At 43.6% G+C, this 18,455-nt stretch overlaps 1 protein-coding gene across 1 annotated transcript; it reads right to left on the reverse strand.

Annotated features, from left to right (window-relative positions):
• Positions 1-5,599: 5,599 nt before the first annotated feature.
• LOC120392150 (keratin, type I cytoskeletal 19-like) lies at positions 5,600-14,413 on the reverse strand. The gene is made up of 8 exons (XM_039516698.1): positions 13,816-14,413; positions 11,261-11,343; positions 9,645-9,801; positions 9,210-9,371; positions 8,958-9,083; positions 8,577-8,797; positions 7,703-7,731; positions 5,600-5,915 (listed from the first exon to the last, which is right to left on the reverse strand). Coding segments are annotated over exons 1-7 (1,188 nt in total). The 5' UTR covers positions 14,254-14,413; the 3' UTR covers positions 5,600-5,915; positions 7,703-7,730.
• Positions 14,414-18,455: the final 4,042 nt, after the last annotated feature.

The raw sequence follows: 18,455 nt of genomic DNA on the forward strand, positions 1-18,455 counted from the left end.
TGAGCTAAGATGTTGCTTTTCTTGAGTATTCACATTAGTAAAACTTGAGAGATCAAAAGTTACTTTGGCTAATCAAAGTTCATTTTTGAATTTGAATAAATATTCACTGAATTTCCCCCTCCCCCCCCCATATTAGCTCAGCTCTAGCTCTAGGTGTGAATCCTGATATTAACAAATGTGGGTTTCTTTTTCTAGAGACTATTTCTGTATGTTACTCTTGTTGTATGAACCGCCTAAACAATTCTTTACATTTCCCCAGACATTGACTTCTCCCAGTTTCACCATCCTCCTGTGTTCAAATGACCCTTTCTTTGAGGTCAGTGGAGCGATGCCGTTTTACACCAGCTGAGATCTAGTTCACTCTCTTGTTCATCCAGCACTTTTCTGCGGCTGGGTATGAAGTGGAAATGACGCTACTTAGGGAGTCACAGCAGAGCCTCCCATCCACTGAGATGGTAGGAGCTGTATTGAGCTTGCCAATTGTGGTCTTTGCACACTTCACACTAACCTTTCCCTAAGATTTAATACCTCATGACTTGACCCTTCCACTCCGTACGGTGCCTCTGCAAATGAGGAATTCCAAACTAAGCTGTGTATAAACGACTCCATTTGTCCTGTCTTGGCAGAGCTTTGCTGGCAGACGTACTCTGGCATGTCTGCACTTTGCAAACTCTGTTATTGTCATAGTGTTGTTAATGGATTTCTAAAAAAGAATAGCCTGTCAGCTCATGCAGACAAAGAGTTCCATTCAGAAAGAGGCTTGTTTGTCACCATGACCTACCCAGCCTTTGTGTGGTCAAACCATAACGATTCATCACATACCCTAGGCTGTCTATTTCTGAATGAACTGAGAGAGCCAGACTTCAGATTTAAGATGACACTATCTGAATGATTTTACATTGAATATTTCACCTGAAACCTTCCAGTACAGTAAGAGTATGTGCCAACATTTTCAAATTTTGGTGCTTAAAATTAGGCACTAAAATCCATATTTTGGTGCCTAAATAAAGGTGGCCTGATTTTCAGGGCTGCTGAGCATCTGCAGGTAGGGCTTCAATAAAATTTGTGAATATTTAGCACCTCTCAAAATCAGGACATTCCTTTACATGGTTAAATGTCCATTTAGTACCTAACTTTAGATACTGAAATTTGAAAATGTTGGCTGTAGGATGTCCATGCAGGAAAGTGTCCCCATACATCTTACTTTCTACCCTGTAGCATTTAATTACACAAATGATGCATGATAGAAATACTCAGCCTCCTGAGTCCACATAATGCAAAGCACTTTGAGGTTTAAGCATTTTTCACATATTGTTTTAACTATTGCGACGCCAAAGAACCTGACTTACTGTGTGAGCATGTAACTTGCTGTAAGCTAACTAATGTCAGTACTCTCTTGGGACACCCTCTCTGTTCAGACACTTGGAATAAAGAGAACTTTGACAAAAATTACAAACCCGCATGGAATGGGCTCCTGTGTATAGCCTTTGGAGAATAAAGACAGAACTGGAGATCTTTGCTGTTCTGGAATGGATTCCAGGTGTAACCACTGAGTTTAGGAGACAAAGGATTTGCAATTTGATATGAAACATTTGTTAGAAAGTGAGTCAGCAACTTTGAATGAGAGATACAGAAGCCTCTTTGTGTTTGATGCGTTACAGACTGCTCCCACAGGCAGATGTAAAATATAAAGGTATACTGTTTTAGAACAAGCTTCATCTCTACCAAAGCTAATGCTTTTATTCATGACTGCAATACTCCCAGCTCTTCTGATTCTGTGCTCACCTCCAGCTCTGCCAAAGCACCTCAGTGCAACTTCTGTTCCTCTCTTAGTCTCCCCCTCACTCCCTTGCCTTTGTCAATGCACCTCAGTCCTGATCTGCGTGGGTAGGATTCTGTGGTGGGGTCAAGAGGTGTTTTCATTATTTCCCGCCCCCCCGGTTACTTTTCACTCAGACAACTTTCTAATGTGATCTTGCCAGAGTCCAACAAATTAAGCAGGGACAGGTTGTATCAGTACTTGGGAAGAAATGTCCAAGGAATACCCAGGGTGCTGCAGGAAATGGTGTTGGCAATTCCCATGAGTCACTATCAAATGAATGCACCAGTATGGTGTTTGCCTCCATGATTAAAAGGGTTTGCTCACACTTTGTGGATGAGATTCATGGTCTTGGGATACTTCTGGATACCCAGATGCTCTCACAATCCCAGGTACTGTATTAGCCAGATGTGCCTTTTCTTGTCCGTGCTTGGCACAGAGAATGCAGCTGTTCTCTCTAATGTGGAAGTTGTCACAGTACTCCATGCCTTTGCCACCTACAGATTAGAATTACTGCCGTGCTACACTTGAAGACCATTCTGAAACGAACATCGATGCAAAATGCTTTGGTTGGTTTACTTATCAGTGCTAATTAGAGGGGATGTGTTACATCAACACTGCAGAGGTTGAACTGGCTTCCTGGTCACGTCCCAATACAATTCAAAGTGCTGATAATAACCTTTAAATCCCGGCATACTTTGGGACCCAAGAGCTCTCCTTTCTCCCCATATCCTACTGCAATGTTGAGATCTGCCTCTGTGGTTTTATTCAGAGTCCTTATTAGAGGTAAATGTCAGTGCTGGTAGCAGAATGTTTTAAATAGAGATGCCTCAACTATTGAATTCACTCCACACTTTGCTCTAACAAACCGCAAATGTATCCATTTTAAGGGCACATCTAAATCTGTGTGTTTGCTTGAGCTTTTGTCTGAATGGGTAAGATGGGTGTATTTTTATTTAGAGCTATGTGTGAGGTTGAGTTAATAGGTTTTGGCTGACATTGGTCAGCTCATCATAAGGTTTTTAATAAAATTATTATAATTGTTCTTGTTATTTATCTAACAATTACATTGCACTAGAACCCAGAGGCCTGATTTAGGATCAGGGCCTCATTATGTCAGGTGCTGTGCAACCACATAACAAGTGACAGTGTCTGCCTCAAATGGTCTCTGCACATGTGACTGAAATGACTGATTGGCACATTTTTTAAATTAAAAAAAAAGCAAACAGGAAATTTAGAAAAAGCATTCTTCACTTTCTTTCCAAAACTGTTGGATACTATTGCTCTGTGCTGTTAACCAGCTGATACGTAGCTGTAATTAATTAAATTATCTCTGTGTATAATATTTTCAGCACTCTGTTAAGTTTGTAAAATGCTCTGGGAAACTTCAAGACGAAAGCAGTATATAATGTACAATAGTACTTCCTAGTAGATTTATCTCTTCATTTTACTTCAGTTACCATTAAAAATGCATAATTTCAATGTTTTTTAAAAAAGCCTCTTTTAGAGATGAGATTAAGAACAGCAAATTCATTTCACAACCGACTGAGTCTCTTTTTAGAGATTTGAAAACAGCTCGCACTCTCCAGCTGTGGAAAAGCTAATTTGCTAACTTCTGTTTGTCTGATTGTAACTTCTAAACTGTGTATCTTCCCTAGCTGGCCTCATTCTTCTGCAGCATGGCTAGAAACAATTTTCAGAAAAATGTACATAAAAGTGCGATTAATTCCAAGAGGGTTACCCCCTCTTACTTCTCTGCCAAACTCTGCTTGGACTGTGACTCAAGCCCTGGACAAGAGAGCAGGGCTCCTCCCCACTGTGAGCAAGTAGGCAGGGAGGAGGTGGGGAGGGAGAGGAGCAGAGCCTCAGCCCTGGCTTACTTGCTGACCAGAGTTTCCGGGTGGGTGCTCAGAGAAGAATTCTTTATTTCATAAAAAAATGGAAAGGTATTTTACTCCTTCCCCAGAGCAAGGGGAAGGAGGGGAAACATTGTTACCCTCTGAGACACAATTTGCAATTTGGTCTGTTCCTAGGGGATACAGCTATGCATTGCCCCTTACTCAGGGCCCATTGTAAAGCAACTCTCCAGCCCTTGGTGACTAATCGATAACATGGCCATCATGATACTTGGAGATGCGGATGTGTTATACTACAGGTAGGCAGGTACTCTGAGTATTTTGCATGTTGAGCTGCCTTTTAACATGAAGCCGATAAGGATGCCACTGGTTTATGTCACAACCCCAGTCATAACATACGGTTTCCAAAGCAATGGCTGCGAATGAAATTTGATACTTGGGGGACTGAACAATTCTCTTCAGTGCCTCAGCTATGATAAATCTTCGAGAGACTTTGGAATGAAAATTGTGCCCTTTGAATCTTAAAAGACATCAGCTCTTCTGCTTCTTTGAACTACTTTGTTTTGTTTTTAAAGTTATTGTTTTTCTTTCTGTGAATCTATAACTCTGGTTAATTCCTGCCTCTTAGGGGGTCTGGGTGAAGGAAATGCAGGAATGCAGAGGGTTAACATTGGAGAAGATTGCAGAAATCTGACTTAATTCTGTGTGGATCACTGACTGAAATTTCTCAGATCTCTGTATCCTGTTGCACTCATAATGCTTTATCAGTGAAAAACGTTATGGGATGGAATAGCCTTCAAAACTAAAGCTGGGTCCCAGCTTAAAGGCTCCAGAATTCTAGGTCACAAAGCCAGCTTGGTTAGAACATATCATGGCTTATACTGGTTGCTATTTGCAGAAATCAAGGAGCCCTAATAACCTCAATAAGGCTACCACAGCACTATTTGATGGTTGCTAATGTTGTAGAACAGGGGTAGGCAACCTATGGCACGAAGGTGGCACACAAGCTGATTTTCAGTGGCACTCACACTGCCCGGGACCTGGCCACTGCTCTGGGGGGCTCTGCATTTTAATTTAATTTTAAATGAAGCTTCTTAAACATTTAAAAAACCTTATTTACTTGACATACAACAAGAGTTTGGTTATATATTATAGACTTATAGAAAGAGACCTTCTAAAAACGTTAAATGTATGACTGGCACGCAAAACCTTAAATCAGAGTGAATAAATGAAGACTCGGCACAGCACTTCTGAAAGGCTGCCGACCCCTGTTGTAGAACAACCAAGTAAGTATCAGTGCCAACTCAGCAGGCATACAGTATAGCAAATAATGAACCAGTCTTGTGCTCCTGTCTGGGAAGCTGGAAAGCTTTGCAGTCAGGCATTGGAGACTACTACCATTCACTCTAAATGACTTTGGGTCTGATCCTGTCTGATCCTGGCTCTAGTGTGCTGAGTCTGCTCAATTCCTGTTGAAGTCAATGGAAGTTGAGGGTGCTCATATCTTGCAGAAGATGCTCAGCATGTTGTAGGATAGGATCAGGCCTTTTACAATGGCACAGTTACGTTGTTGTAAGTATTCAGAGACTGAAGGTTTGTTGCGATTGGATGCAGATTGGATATGCATTTGCCACTTAACGGGGTATGGAGTAGAGGTTTATCTTTTAGTTTGAGAATAAATGTGTTTGAACATATAGTGCATGAAAAGATTTTACATAACTTTCCATCTTGAGGGATCCTATATGTTTCAATTCAATCTCACTCCATTGACATACTTTTGACATACTTCATTCTCCACCCATGAACACCGGTTCCCACTCACCATGTTTTTACCAAGAGTACTTTAATAGTCCTTTTCAGCTGGCCACAGTCATTGCTATTCATAATAATATCTATTCAGTATATCACAATAACCAGACAGAAGTAAAGTTGCATAAATCAGGTGATTTTATTAGACAGTAGAAACAGCAAAGATAGCAGTAAAAGAGAAATGAAAATGTAAGAACAGCTAACCCAGTTCATAAATCTATCACTAATAAATGGCCCTATTCTACCTTGACCGTTGTGTGGTCTAGAATTTCTTAGAAGTGAAGATCTCAAAGCACTACTGTCTGTCTGTGATGGCACCCTTTGGTTCCTGCTTGTCTGGTGTTTTTATTCTTCGAGAGTAAGATAGTCCGAGTCTCTTCAGTAGTTCTTTCCATCAGCTACCTTGTCTCTTTTGCTGCTGCTTTGAGAGCCTGCAGTAAATAAGGAGGTAAAGCACAACGATTACACAGGTGAAAACAGCTTCAGCGGGTGGAGAGAAAAGTTTAGCTCCAACCTCCACTCTCAATCCTCCCTCTCAGAACTTTTCTTTGTAATATCATTGAATTTGAAGCATGTGTCACTTCCACAGTATTTTGCAAGATACCTGGGACCCAAGAACATTCACAGCAAATTCTCCTTCGATGTGTGCATAATAGCTCTGAACTGGTCAGTCTTGAATTTCTTCATAGTCCTCTCACCCATAGGAATGACTATGTGCTTGGCTGTGTATATCGCCATTTATTGTGCTTAGATACTTCCCCCACACACACACCTTTAGTATCTTCCTGTGACTATATAAAGATCCCTAGCAAGGAGCTGTAATCTGTTAAAACTTTCTAACTAGACTGAATGGCATTCATTGTTTGAACTCTACCAGTCACGGGGAGTAATGTAGGGCTGCCAACGCTCTGATTTCCCTTTCCCTGCCCTGCCCCTTCCCTGAGACCCCACCCCTGTTCCGCCCTGCTCCCAACTCACTCCATTGCCCGTCCCTCCGTCGCTCACTGTCCCCCCACCCTCGCTTACGTGCTCATTTTCACCAGGCTGGGGCAGGGGGTTAGGGTGCAGGAGGGGGTGAGAGCTCCAGCTGGGGTTGCAGGCTCTGGGGTGGGGCCGGGAATGAGGGATTTGGGGTATAGGAGAGGGCTCCGGACTGGGGCGTGGGGGTTGGAGTGCAGGGAGTCAAGGGCTCCAGAGTGGGGCCAGAAATGAGGGGTTCAGGGTGCAGGAGGGGGCTCCAGGCTGGGGAGTGGGTTGGAGTGTGGGGAGGGTGAGGGCTCCAGCTGGTGGTGCGGGCACTGGGGTGGGGCTGGAAGGGGCATGGCAGGGGGCAGGGCAGGGTTGTTCGGTTTTGTGCAATTAGAAAGTTGGCGACCCTAGAGGGGGTGTGGGGTGAAGGCTTTAGGAGGGACTCAAGGCTGGGGCAGGGGGGTGGGATGTGGGAGGGGGGTGCGGGCTCCAGGCAGCACTTACCTCAGGCGGCTCCCTGAAGCGGCCAGCAGGTGCCTGTGGCCCCTATGTGCAGGGGTGGCCAGGGAGGCTTCACGCGCAGCCCTCGCCTGCATGCACTGCCCCTGCAGCTCCCATTGGCCACGGTTCCAGGCCAATGGAAGCTGTGGAGCCGGCTCTTGCAGCAGGGGCAGTGCGCAGAGCCTCCTTGGCTGCTCCTGCGCCTAGGAGCCGCAGGGACGGTGGCGGACGATTCTGGGAGCCTGCCTTAGCCCCGCTACACCTTTAACGGCCCAGTCAGCAGGGCCAGCGCTTCCATTTAGGCGACCTAGGCAGTCGCCTAGGGCACCAGGATTTGGGGGACGGCATTTTGCCACCCTCGGCGGCAATTCGGCAGCGGGGGATCCTTCTGTGCTCTGGATCTTCAGCGGCAATTCTGCAGCGGGTCCTTCACTCACTCCGGGACCCACCACCGAAGTGCCCCAAAGACCGGGAGCGCGGAAGGACCCCCCTCGCCACAGAATTGCCGCCAACGACTGGGAGCGTGGAAGGACCCCCGCCTAGGGCGCCAAAAACCCTGGCACCGCTCCTGCCAGTCAGCAGTACTGACCGGAGCCGCCAGGGTCCCTTTTCGACCAGGCGTTCCAGTTGAAGACCCGACGTGTGGCATAGGCACCAAGATGGATACCACTCATCAATAGATTCTTCTTTTTATAACATAGAAATACTCTGCCTTTTAAAGGTTTCCATAAAGAGAAAGAATCCTTACCAGCAGTTCCATAAAGGGTCCGAAACATCCTGTGGCACAAAGAGAAAATAATTATAGCAAAGAACAATCACAAATATCAAGTGTTGGATGAGAGGAAGATATGAAAAAGTCAAGTCTCTCTATCAGACGCCCTTTTCAGCATCAGGAAAGAGAGGTTTATCTCCTTGCTGGCTCCTGTACTGACTCTTCTGCTCCTTAGCTCAGGGAAGAGGAGACTATAGAAAATGTGTCAGAAAAGGACAGAAGTGGCAAAGAGGATTCTGGAACTAAGGAAATAAATTAAATATGAGAAATTTAAGAATCTGTCCAACCCCAAATCGTTTTTCATGTTCCAGAATATGAGGAATGTTTTCCCTTTGGTGCCACACATGAACTGAGAGAAGGCTATGGCACCATGTCTGGGGTAAAGTTATACTGTTTGAAATTAGCTAGATAACTGGGTCTGCATTCAAATCCCTCCTTAAGATTTGCTTCCACCATGATGCCTACAAGAAAAGAACCAGCTGTGAATATTTGGAGATAATCTATTTAATTTATAAAACAACACTAACAACATTGTGTTATTAAGACATTGTGTAACTATGGTGTAGGCATTACTGGAAACAAATAATAAATTAACTAGAAATAATTAATAACAGTAATAAACAATTAATGTAGATATATATAATGCAAAATAATAATTCCCATCTGCACAACATTGGTAGGATCACTGACATTTGCGGATTTGTCATGTATCCTGGAAATGTCGTCCACTGGACATTTTAGAGTCTCCAAGTGTATTTTAAATTGAACATACTGTGGTGCAGTTACCACAGAAGTATCATGATAGTGTAACAACCCTCAAATGTCTTTTGCAGTGAGTATAGCTACATACTAGGAGTCATGGCCTTCCAGCAGCTGGCGGTAAGTGGCAATCTCCTGCTCCAGACGGGTCTTGATGTCCATGAGTATCTTGTAGTCACTGTTCTGCCGCTCCATATCAGCTCGAAGGTCGGTCAGCTGTGCCTCAATGTTTCCAATCAGGTGCTGGATCTGTGCCAGCTGGGCACCATAGCGATTCTCAGTGTCTGCCAAGGTGCCTTCCAAGGCAGCTTTCTGAGAATAGAGAAGTTGGAAGAAAAAAAATTCAAAGGCTGTCACCAAATACAGGATTGGTCTTTAGAAAGGAAACACCCTTGATTAGGGGTCACTTATCACTATATCTTTCCTAGCAGGGATTTATAAATTGCAAACCTTGGGAGAAATTGCCACATACCATGCTAAGCTGGGACTGAAGCTCTATCTCCAGGCCTTGGAGGGTGCGTCTCAGATCTGTGATTTCAGTCTTGCTGGTCTGCAACTGTTCAGTATTGATGGCTACTTCTTGGTTCAGCTCTTCAATCTGAAGCAGGGAAAACATTTGAAAACCGGAGCAGTTTTCTGAAGATCATGAAAGGCTGTAGGAGCCCTTTTCTACAAGAGGCAGGAAATTCTTTTCTTCTGTCTTGTATTGTTTTATTTTTTTTACCTTGCTGTTGAACGAAGTTTCAGCATCCTTCCTGTTCTTCTCAGCCATGACTTCATACTGGTCTCTCATGTCAGCCAGGACCTTGGTCAGATCAATACCTGGAGCAGAGTCAACCTCAACACTGACTTGGCCACCTGTTTGCCCACCCAGGGCCTTCATTTCCTATAGTAACATTGCAGAGAAAGACACAAGAAGGCACAAGCATTAGTGAAAGACACTACTATTCTCTCTTGAATTCACCCACTCTCCTCAAGGGCTAACCTCTGATTGACCATTCTCAAATATTTGCAGATGGGAGGCTTTATTTACCCAATCTATAAAGAAGCTTTTGATATTCTATTAGAAAGCCCAACATAACTGAGAAATTTCAGATTCCCTCCTACATATCATCTTTTTCCTACTGCTATTTTCAGATGTATGCTTTGGGTTTTTTACCTCCTCATGGTTCTTCTTTAGGTAAGCCAGCTCCTCCTTCAGGCTTTCTATCTGCATCTCCAGGTCAGTTCTGGCCAGGGTCAGTTCATCCAGGACTCTTCGCAAGCCACTGATGTCAGCCTCAACACTCATGCGCAGCGCCTGCTCTGTTTCATACCTTCAAAAAAGCAGACAAAAACAGAACAACACCAAGAGTTATTAAAATCTAGAACAAGGGGCAAATAGTATTTATTACCATTTGCATTTGACTTTGACTTTAGTTTTCTTCATCATATAACAAGGCGCTATATTTGTAATAATCAATCTATCCCAATACTTTGCACATAGGTTTATATGAGCAGTATAACTTACATGACATGTACAGCACTGCTCTAATTTAATGTATGGAATTTAATGATACACCTCTACCTCGATATAACGCTGTCCTCGGGAGCCAAAAAATCTGACCGCGTTATAGGTGAAACCGCGTTATATTGAACTTGCTTTGATCCACCGGAGTGCGCAGCCCTGCAACCCCCCGGAGCGCTGCTTTACCACGTTATATCCGAATTCGTGTTATATCGGGTCGTGTTATATCGAGGTAGCGGTGTATTACTTTAATAGAGCAAGACATTGTGCAGGAAGGTGTTGTGTGACCTTCCCTCTACATTCTATACATTTACCTTGTAGGATGCTATACTACAATTTTTCTAATCCTTATAAAGCTCCTTATATGGTTCTGCAGAGTCATTTTCAGCATCCTCATTATTGTAGCTATTATCAACTTTGTTGAATTGTGTCATGATTTTATAGACTGGTGTCTGCTAACATATAGGAGGAGGTCCACCCAACGCATTAAGGTTGGTTGATTAAGCCAGGTACATTGTGAAACCCATATTATATAGTGGCGATATCCATTTTCAGACCATATTTTTATTGTCTAGTTTGAATGCATGGGCTTTAGTGACATTCCTTTTGCTTTTCCAAATAATAATGACATGAATATCTGCCTGCCTTTCAGTTAGGGTTGCCAACTTTCTAATCACACAAAACCAAACACCCCTGCCCCGCTCCTTCTCCGAGGCCCCACCCCTGCTCACTCCATCCCTCTTCCCCTCCATAACTCACTCTCCCCCACCCTCACTCACTTTTACTGGGCTGGGGCAGAGGGTTGGGGTGCAGGCTCCTGGTGGCACTTACCGCGGCTCCCAGAAATCAGCTGCCAGGTCCCTGCAGCCTCTAGATGCATGGGTGGTCAGGGAGGCTCTGTACGCTGCCCTCGTGCCCACAGGCGCCACTCCCACAGCTCCCATTGGTCATGGTTCCTGGCCAATGGGAACTACGGAGCCGGCCCCCAGGGTGGGGGCAGCGCATGGAGCCTTCCTGGCCATCCATGAGCCATGGGGCTGCAGGGACCTGGTGGCTGCTTCCAAGAGACATGGGGAGCTATGGCTGGCAGGGAGCCTGCCTTAGCCCCGGGTCCCCAATGCACCACTGACCGGACCTTTAATGACCCAGTTGTGGTGCTGACCGGAGCCACCAGGGTCCCTTTTTGACTGGGTGTTCCAGTCGAAAACTAGATGCCTGGCAACCCGACTTTCAGTATGTATCTCCTTGCCTTAGAGGAATTTACTCACTTGGTTTTGAAGTCATCAGCAGCCAGCCTGGCATTATCAATCTGCAGAACAAACTTGGAGTTGTCAATGGTGGCAGCAAAAATCTGGAAGAAGCCAAGTGGCACAGCGTGAGTCACAGTCTAGTCTGAAATGGCCATATGCCTCCATTCATTACAATCCGGGATAAAAGACATAAGAAATTCAGGTGAAATTCTAACAAAACTATGGGGGGCTTTAAAGTTGAGTAACTGACATTTCAGGTCCTTTTGTTTTATTCTTAAAGTAGGCCTGTCTCTCTTTGATCAAGGGCAATAGGGTCTTCAGGTAACATACTGGACAAAATTAATCTCTGATGTAACTCCACTCAAGGCTGTGAAGCTACACCAGGAATGGATTTGCCCCTTTCTTTGTGTGATCTGCCATTAAGGATCTACCCATCAGTTTCTGAGATGTAGCATGTAAATCAGGAAATGGCTCCTCCTCTGGGCAGGCTCACTGAATTCCACCGACATGGTCAGAGTTAACCCTACCACCGGATTAAAGAGCCACAAGAAGACAGAGGTGCTGAGCAAAGGAAGTCTACTGAGTCTTCCCGGCCAGAAATTCTGCTCAGGAGGCTTTTATCTGTGTTAGCCCTGACCTGAGATTTGGGGGTTCATATTACTTTTATATAAATAAAAACAAATTATGCCTTTGTATATAACTCTGTAATGGAACACAATGTAATAATAATAATAATATATGAAAATTCTATATCACATTTGTATAGAGTTTGAATGTATTTTATCTCCTAGCCTAATCATACAGCAGGTTCCCCAGCTCCAGAATGCTGAGTGATTCCTGTAACACACCATGAAGAGAGAGTTCTGTTTACTTAAAACTTTTTCCCTGTGTACCTTACCTGACAAATGTACTTTTATGGGCCACCTTATGTGGAGTTGGGAAGGAATTTTCCCCCGGGTCAGATTAGTGGGGACCTTGGCAGGGTTTCACCTTTCTCTGCGGTGTGTGGATGCAGGTCACTTGCCAGAATTATCTGGATATATGTCACTTTATCATTTCCCTTCCATTGCAGGGCCTTGGGCATTGGTCTCTCCAGTTCTCTGCCTGTGGCACATAATAGTCTGTTCTCTTGTGGGCTGTAATACTTTGCTCTAATTTTGATGGTTGAGTTTAGTGTGTGGATTTTGGGTGGTGTTGGTGGCCTGTGGTTTATGGAAGATCATACTAGTTGATCTGGTAGTCTCGTGTGGCCTTAAATTCTATGACTATCAGAAATCAATAGGTCACCTGGAAAGCAGCGGAAGCTGTTCACTCTCATGAGTTGGGAATAAAGAGCAAGAGCCCAGGAGATTTCAAATGAGAGAATCTAATTCCAGCTCTTCTTTTTCGGAGGTTCATTTCCCAAATCAGTACAGTGTGAGCGAGGTAAGCCCTAAGGAAAGGAAACTGTGTGGGTGGGGTCATGAACTCCACACTAAGATCTGAAAAATAAACTTTAGGTTTTCTCATGAGACTGAGTGTTTACATAGTTCAGTCAGCAATCGTGCATGTCTTCTAAGGTGTGTACCACCCTTAAACAAACTGTTATTGTGCACTAATGGATTTGCTGAGGCAGAATAAATCCTGTATTGTATGCACTTAATTTAGTTAATGTCGGCTTTTTCTTTTTTCATTAAGTAACATATTTAAACACTTCTTCAAAGTTCAAGCTCAGGAGGCAAAATAAAAAGGGTTAAAAAAATCTCAGTTTCATGTGTTAAAATTCTGAAGTGCTCAAGTTCACATTTGCAAACCCCTATATTTGGTCAGTTCTTATTTTAACTGTAAATATCAACTCAGAGATAGTCATCTTTTCCGACAACTGTTAAAGCAGTGCACATACTGGCTGTCCAGAGTCTTCAACAAAAGTGTATGATTGGTCGGTGATTGCAGAGATAGACAGATACCTACAGTAGTTCCACAAGATTTAAATTGAAGGATGCCAAATTCATTCCAAAACCAAATTGATACGACCTCGTTGACTTCAGTAGGAATTACCTTCACTTACACCAAGGCTAAATTTGGTACAATAACTGTGCAGAATTAATTGAGAAAAATGTAAGGACTTTACTAGTATTTTCAGGGGCATTGAGCAAATGTGTTTGTGGGTTTGTGGGAGTTAGTGGGGCCCTCAAATCATTTCACCATTGACTGTTAAAGGTGTCACTTGTGCACATTTTCTTAGCTAACAATTTTAATAGCAGATACATTTCATACTGGGCATTTTCATTGTCCATCCCTTCTGATTCACTACATACTCACATCACCCTTCTACTCTCCCATAACCCACCATTCCTTTTGGCTGGTTTTCTATTGAGGCTTTTCTTTTCATTTCTTATTAAATTTCAGAAATGTAATTGAGGCTGAATTTGTCTTTCATTATTACTGGAAACTACATAATAAAACAGTTATCATTATTTACAGATAATAACATTTTCCTTTCAACTGCTAATAATAGTCACATGATATATATGCTGTTTTAACAAACATTTGGGTCTATCCTTAGGTGCTTTTTAATAAACTTTAACACCTACCTTGTCTCGAAGATCTTCAATAGTCTTGTAATATTGGCTGTAGTCATGGGCTGGCCCTGGTCCTTGTTTCTGGTACCAGTCTCGGATTTTAACTTCTAGCTCAGAATTTGTCTCCTCCAGAGTACGTACTTTCTCCAGGTAGGACGCCAGGCGGTCATTCAAGTTCTGCATAGTTGTCTTTTCATTTCCAGAAAGGAGGCCATCACCACCACCAAAGCCACCACCAAAGCCACCGTACAAACCACCACTATAGCCACCACCAAGGCCACCTCCTACCCCAGAAGAGACAAACCGAGCCGTAGAGACAGAAATACCCCTGCCACCAGATCCTCCATGGATACTTGGAGCCCTGAAGGAACCAACAGCCTGACCTAGTGAAGAACCACTAATATTACCTAACCCAGAAGAAGTTATTTGCTTCGATCTGTAAGTGGACATGGTGAGTAGATAGCAAGGATCCAACTCTAAGCACAATTCACACAGTTTGTGCTCTTGAAGCAGGAGTGAAAGATTCTTTCTCTGACCTGGTGTCTTTTATGCCTTTATGCCTGTGACAATGGGAGTTGTCCATAGAACATGATATGTAAGCCCTGTGGAATTCACCAGCCGTAAGCCTTTTGCCAACATTGAAATTCTTCTTATTGGTCAGTCGATATGAAGTGGGCTGTGTTTCTTTGCCAAATACTTTCAGTCATACCAGATTTCTTTTTTTTCTCCCTTCTCTTCCTCTTCAGACAAAAGGTGTGATTTACAGTATGTGGCTCTCTGCTCAAAGAGACATTTGTGACTCTAGAATGCTAGTTTGCTTATACTGAAACAAAAGACTCTTAAGCACACACCCCTTCTGCACTGTACAGTGCCTCTATTGTGAAAACTTTCCTTAGGTAATTTCAGAAGAAGGTTTATAATACACAGTAATGCAGTTAGTGGCTGCTAGGCTGTTAATAGAGCCTTGTACAGACGGAGCCCAGATGACAAACAGCACTGTGAGGAGAGAGCTTTGGAAAAATAAATTCCCACACTTACCCAACTTTTTCATTACTTCTCCTATAAAATTCTTCGTTCAAAGAAAAAATTCTCAAACGCTGGTTCTTTGCTCTCAGTTCCTTCTAGGAGCACCGCAGGCCGAAGGGTTTGATCGTAGAAGGGGCTTTACATGAAAATATTTGTTTCTTTTCCTAATCTGACAGTCTCTTTCAGTGAGCCATGGTTTGATTTTTTTCTTCCTCTAGCCCTAATTCATAGAATCATATAATTGTAAGTCTGGAAGGGGCCTCAAGAGGTCATCTAGTCCAGTCCCCTGAACTCCTGGCAGGGCTTAGTATTATCTAGACCACCCCTGACAGGTGTTTGTCTAACCTGCTCTTAAAAATCTTCAATGATGGAGATTCCACAACCTCCCTAGGCAATTTAGCCCACTGCTTAATCACCCTGACAGTTAGGAAGTTTTTCCGAATGTTTTTCAGATAGTCCTTTAACCTTCACTCTCACAGCATTTCTGGATTGAGCAGCAGAGTGACAGGTGCATGATTATAAACTCGTCCTTTCACTTAGCAGAGGGTACAACTGCCACTGAAAGCAGGGGAATAGGAGCAGGTGGAGCAGCATCCCTTACTCCTGTAGTCTTTGACATTAATGGAAACAGTATTTCTAAAATGTGTAAAAATCCTTTGTTTTCCAAGATGAATTGGCCAGAAAAGTCTTGCTGTTGGTGCTTCTGACTTATCTACAGGAACCCTTACAGCTGGGCCTATCATTGTCCTTTTGTTTGCTTCTCTTTCTTTAGTTGTTTCCCCTCAGCCCTGTCAAGAAATCTTACTTATAGAATGGCAGGAGCAAGGCAGCCCACCAGCATTTTGCATTGCTGTGGAACAATCCTATTAATACCACTGCAGGATGGGAGCAGCCCTTCCAAGAACAGAGGAGCATTGCACCGTTTGGAAATGCTTCCACTATGGGGAACATTTGGAGTATAGGGTGCCAGACTGGGGCACTCCTCAGCACCCACCAGCAGCCCTGCAGATCAGTGCCTCCCTGTTCCCCCAGTGCCTCAGGCCTCACCGATCAGCTCCTCCTCCTCCCTTCCAGCGCCTCCCGCCCACTGTGGATCAGCTGTTCAGCAGCATGTAGGAGGCGCTGGGGGGGTGGGGAGCATGGGTGGGAAGAGGTGGGGTGGGGGTGAGGAAGGGGCAGGGGCTTAGGGGAAGGGGTGGAATGGGGGCAGGGCCTGTGGTGGAGGTAGGGAAGGGGTGGAGTGGGGGTAGGACCTGTGGTGGAGCAGGGCGGGAAGAGGTAGGGAAGGGGTGGAGTGGGGGTAGGACCTGGGGTGGATCAGGGGTCGAGCACCCCCTGGCAACTGAAAAAGACGGTGCCTCTGCTCCTGGGGTACAATCCGAACAATACAAAAATAAGAAAATGAGAGCTAAGCCAAACAAGATACCTACTCCAACTCAGTGCCTGTGGATAATCCTCACGTACACAGTGAAATGCAACAGGTGTTTAAAAGTGCCCAGCAGTGTTACATGCAACTTGTTCAAATAACTCCACTGACTGAAAATTTCAGGCCAAATTTACATAGAGAGAGTGTAAATACCCAAGTTGCAAAGCAGAAATTGCAGGTCACCTGGACCAAGAAGTTTATTTTTTCTTCCAAAAAGTTCTATGCACAGTCAGTGGCGGCGCAAGCTTTCCCCACATTGCTCTTTCAACCCTGCTATGAAAGTAACACATCTGGGAGAGCAGAGTTTCCATGCTTCACACTTGCTCAGTGCTTGGCCTCTCTTCTGGGTCTTAAGGAAGCACTAAGATACTACCGTGCAACTAGAGCCAATTCTAATAGTATTTGTTATGCCCCCTAGGAACTGCACTGAGACCACCAATTCATTTAACAAAGACCATGATCAGACATCAGATGGTAACGATTTTTAGTCACCAGTTGGTACCTATGACCAATAGATGAAGAACTCCATACTCCATTATTGTCCCATGAGTCATCTATACCATTAAAAAACTGTAGCAAAAAGAACTTTCTGTCTCAAGAGCTGGGCTCTTCAAAGTTTCACTATATTGATCAACAGGTTAGACTTGTTTAATGGTACCAGCAGTTCTGCGCACAATTTCTTCACCAAGTATTGGGACTCAGTTTCCAGAGGACAGAAATTTGAATGAACAGATAAATAGCTTGTAGCTAGGAGCTACAATCCAATTTAACAAAGGCTTGTATGCTAGTTGGGCTTATTTTCTTTCTTCTTGTTTCCTTGTATATGTCTTTTTTTAAACATGTCACAAGATAAATCACAGAGTGTAATCTATTGTATTCAGGCATTGTTGTTTTGAAAGTTTGTGATTTGCACTTACATTTAATATGAGAAATGTCCACTTCAGCGTCTGGTTTATATAGTCCTGTTGGCAAATGTGTGACAAACATCAGACTACCCATCCTAAAAATGCCTACTATATCCTGGATAGGGCTGGCTGTTAATGGCCATTTCTAACATATGGTGACTAGATAATTGAGGCACTTCCATATTTTGCCGTGCTGTCTGTTTGAGAGAGCCGTATTTCCAACACAAGCTCCTCTAAACCTCACTCTGCCTCTAATTCCTCTGTTTTAAAAGGCCAGAATATAAAAAAAGGCAATGCAATATTTATTCCTTTCCAAAATATAGTGTTGTGCCAACATCGCAATGCCATATACAAAGGTACAGTCATCCTTCCACTTTTACTCACTACTTACCTCTTTATACATCCAAGGGTCGCATTGGCCCTTTTTGCCTCAGCATCCCACTGGGAACTCATGTTGAGTTGCTTGTCCACCATGACCCCTAAATCCTTTTCAGTCACTGCTTTCCAGGATACAGTCCACCATTCTCTAAGTATGGCCTGTGGTCTTTGTTCCTAGATGTATAACTTTTCATTTGGCTGTAGCAAAATGCATTTTGTTTGAATGTTTCAGTTACAAAGCGATCCAGCTTGCTCTGTATGATTGTCCTGTCCTCATCATTGCTTAGCACTCCACTGGCAGTGGTTTTATATTTATTTCCAGATCATTTATGAAAATGTTGAATGGCATCAGGCTCTGATCCCTGTGGAACGCCACTAGAAACACCCCCCATTTAATTATGATTCCCCACAGACACCTACTTTTGGTCCATTTGCCAGTTCATAATCGACTTAATGTGTGCTTTCTTGATATTGTATGGTTCTACTGATTTAATCAGAACCTCATGCAAGACCAGATCAAATGCCTCATAAAAATCTAAGGGTTGAAAGCACTGACTGCCAAGCCACACCCTGGGACTTTCACTGCACTGTAGCATTGTCCACACAGTGAGTTAGTGCACACCACACTGGAGCAGCATAGATTGACATCCTGGCTAGCCACACAGTAACATGGTATGTAGACAAGCCTAAGTATATTGCATCTCTATAGTTACCTTTATCAACCAAACTTGCAATCTGCCAAAGAAGGAAATCAGGCTTGTTTGACAAGAGCTATTTCCCATAAAGCCAGGTTGACTGGCATAAATTATATTCCTATCCTTTAATTTTTTATCAGTTGAATCCTGTATTAAGTTTGCCATTATTTTGCTCAGGACTGATATCAGGATAACAGAGCGATACTTATCCAGGTCATCCCA

Source organism: Mauremys reevesii, linkage group 27, assembly GCF_016161935.1.
Source record: "Mauremys reevesii isolate NIE-2019 linkage group 27, ASM1616193v1, whole genome shotgun sequence".
NCBI classification, from domain to species: domain Eukaryota; kingdom Metazoa; phylum Chordata; order Testudines; family Geoemydidae; genus Mauremys; species Mauremys reevesii.

Bases quoted from the DNA above. Each gene is read 5' to 3' on its own strand.
- LOC120392150 (XM_039516698.1), bottom strand. From the start codon at position 14,253: ATGTCCACTTACAGATCGAAGCAAATAACTTCTTCTGGGTTAGGTAAT. The intron at 11,344-13,815 runs GTAGGTGTTAAA...GGCTTCTTCCAG, and splicing joins TTGAAGATCTTCGAGACAAG to ATTTTTGCTGCCACCATTGA. The intron at 9,802-11,260 runs GTGAGTAAATTC...GCTTTTTTGAAG, and splicing joins GCTGATGACTTCAAAACCAA to GTATGAAACAGAGCAGGCGC.